Source organism: Branchiostoma floridae, chromosome 4 (genome assembly GCF_000003815.2).
Source record: "Branchiostoma floridae strain S238N-H82 chromosome 4, Bfl_VNyyK, whole genome shotgun sequence".
In the NCBI taxonomy this organism is placed as follows: Eukaryota; Metazoa; Chordata; class Leptocardii; order Amphioxiformes; family Branchiostomatidae; genus Branchiostoma; species Branchiostoma floridae.
The window spans coordinates 792,183-795,174 of NC_049982.1; the positions used below are offsets into that span (position 1 = coordinate 792,183).

Sequence of the window (2,992 nt, forward strand, 5' to 3'; positions counted from 1 at the left end):
CGAGATCCTGCTTCAGTGCGGGAACGTGCTGATGGACCACATCAACAGCACGGACCAGGCTTCCATATGCGAGGCCTTCCGGGTGCGTTTGTCAGCTTCATAAAATGTCATAGAGGGTATATTTTCATTAGCGTTTGTCTGTCTGTCTGTCTGTGAACAAGATAACTAAAAAACGGCTGGGTGGATTGCTTTCATACTTGGTGTGTTGGTGGGTTGTGATGAACACTAGAAATTATTACATTTTAGGTCCCTTAGCGGCTTCCCTTGGTACATAAAGTGTCATCTCTCTGTCTCTCTGTCTCTCTGACAAACGGAACTGAAGAAACCTATATATGAATATATACTACTGCCCTCAGGTCCACGCCAATTGCATCAGTGAGACGGTCCTGAGCGCGCTGAATGACTCCGTGAACTGTGACGTGGACGCCGTGCGGGAGTACGAGACGGCGCTCATGGAGATCGTGCTCTTCTACGAGTCTCTCGGCATCTGTTCCGCGGAGTTCGAGCAGCAGCTGGACGAAGAAGGTTGGTACTAGCTAGTATAGTATATAGAGAAGGACAACCTCAAGCCAACCGTTCACACTTACGCCACATCTTCAAAAAAGACGCTGGAGCCGCATGTTCCTTGGTTAGGAACTTTATTCGAACCGACACACAACAAACATGTTTCGCCGTGTGGCTTCCTCAGTGTTATGGGCTCGAATGAGCATAGTACAGCATGTCCTCGCTTTAATAGGCCGGGTGCATAGTGCAAGGTGCCCTAGGTGGCTTAACCAATCACAGTACAGCAAAGTAGTGCAGTCTGCTCTATCTAGGAGGCGTAAGTGTGAACGGTTGGCGTGAGGTTGTCCTTCCCCACATACAAGGTTGGTACTAGCTAGTAGTCAGGCCTCTAATCCACGCTGCGACGTCTCTGCGATCTTGCTTTGTGTAATCCTTGGCGTCATAACTTAAACATCTGGCAAAAATTGAAACTATGACTGAAAATGCAACAAAATACACAAAGCGTAAAATGATTCCGTTTGTATCTGTACCTGTACACACACTTTGTCATCTACATAGGACTCGTTGCACGACTAAAGTATATCTAGACCACTGTGGCCAGTGTGCAAAGTGATCAGTGGAAATAAAAAAAGATAAGAAGTGTTGCCTTTTAGTTGAAAAAGTTGCAATATGATGATAACAAGCATTTTTTTTTCTTTTCTGCAGCATCGTCTGAAGAGAGGGAAGCGAAGGAGCTGATCGACGTGGTAGGAGACATGATGGAAGAACAGAGAGAGGAGGAAGAAGAGATGGAGGAGGAGGAGGAGGGATGGATGGGGAGCGAGGAGGAACTGGAAGAGGAAGGTGACGAGAACGACGGAGAGGCAGCTGCGATTCAACTGATCGAGGAACAGCTGGATGCGCTGGAGGGGAGATGGCAGGAACTGCACAGGCAGCTCGCGCTGGTGCAGAACGCCTCCGCTGAACTACCGGATAATCGCACCGCGGAAGAGGTGGAACGGGAACTCGAGGAAGAACTGACGGAAATAGCGGTGCAGGAGGACGAGCTGCTGAGGGAAGAGGATGAGATCACGTCTGGTGGTGAGGTGACCGAAGATGGGATGGACGGACAAATGGTACCAGGAGGATCGGAGGAACTCGAGTCGGATGAAGAAGAAGAGGAAGAAGATGATGCAAGACGTCAGATGGTACATGAAGAGTTGGCAGCTCTCGAGCAAAGACGAGAGGAACTGGAGATGCGGCTCGAGCAGCTGCTGAACGCCTCGGCCGACATTCCCGAAACCGGCACCGAAGAATTCCAAGAAACGGTGGAGGAACTGGAGCAGGAGCTTTCCGACGTAGTGCAAGAAGAGGACCAGATACTGAGAGAAGAGGACAGCTCGATGGAAGGACAGGACGACGTAGAGTCAATGGAGATACGAGAGATCGAACAACAGATCGTCACCCTGGACGCGAGAAGGGAGGAAATAGAGAGACAGCTTGAACAGATGCTGAACGCCTCGGTTGAGATACCGGAGAATCGTACAGAAGAGTTTAGGGAAGAGGTGGAGGAACTTGAGCAGGAACTAGCGGAAGTCGTGGACGAGGAGGACCAACTGATAAGGGAAGAGGACGCAATCATGTCGGGTGACGAGGGTCCCGGAGTGGACATGGACGACCAGGCGTTACGGGAAGAATTGGAGGCATTGGAGCAAAGGCGGGAAAGGCTTGAAAGGCATCTGGAGCGGATGCTGGACGCCTTGCCACAGGTTCCAGAAAACGGTACCCGAGAATACGAGCAGGCAGTCGAGGAGCTTGAAGAAGAACTCGCAGAAGTGGTGCAAGAAGAGGACGACATCCTGAGAGAGGGAGGCGACATGCAACCGGATGACGTAGACGACGAGAGGGAGATGGAGATACGGGAAATCGAACAACAGATCGACGCCCTGGAGGCGAGAAGGGAGGAGCTGGAAATGCAGCTGGAGCAGATGTCAAATGCCTAGCAGAGCAGAGCAGAGTAGAGCAGAGTGAGGTTTATGTAATAAATGTTGTACAAAGTAACAACGTAAGAACTTAAGTAACGTCGTCACTTTTCATCATCCGAAGGATTCTATGCTGAATCAGAATTCTATGCTATCAGGGAGAACAGTTCCAGTTTATCACAAGTAGACATACTTTTTTTTATTTTTCAGAGTTTATAGACTGCAACACACAGTCTCGGCAGCTGGATGGTGAATCGTTCACGTAAGCCAATAATAGCCAGTTACTCCTTACACTTCATCCTGTTAATTACAAGCAAGAATTTAGGTAAACAACAGTGTAAGATATGATAACGAGGCACATGTAGTAGTACAACATAAACGATACACTGTTTGAATGACTTTGTCACAATGACACTGTGTATACATGCGCGATTTGTTTATGTTAATATTGTCACATTCAAACGACTTCTTCGGTTCTACACTTCTGCCATTATGACTGACCTCGATCACGTGATCTGTACGCTATC

At 48.7% G+C, this 2,992-nt stretch overlaps 1 protein-coding gene across 1 annotated transcript in view; it reads left to right on the forward strand.

The window, feature by feature from the left end:
• LOC118412912 (trichohyalin-like) overlaps positions 1–2,486 on the forward strand; it is a gene marked incomplete in the record, with an annotated part of 4,543 nt that extends 2,057 nt beyond the window's left edge. Inside the window, 3 exon segments of the mRNA XM_035815970.1 lie at positions 1–82; positions 357–525; positions 1,210–2,486. Coding sequence (XP_035671863.1) covers positions 1–82; positions 357–525; positions 1,210–2,486 — 1,528 coding nt within the window.
• Positions 2,487–2,992: the final 506 nt, after the last annotated feature.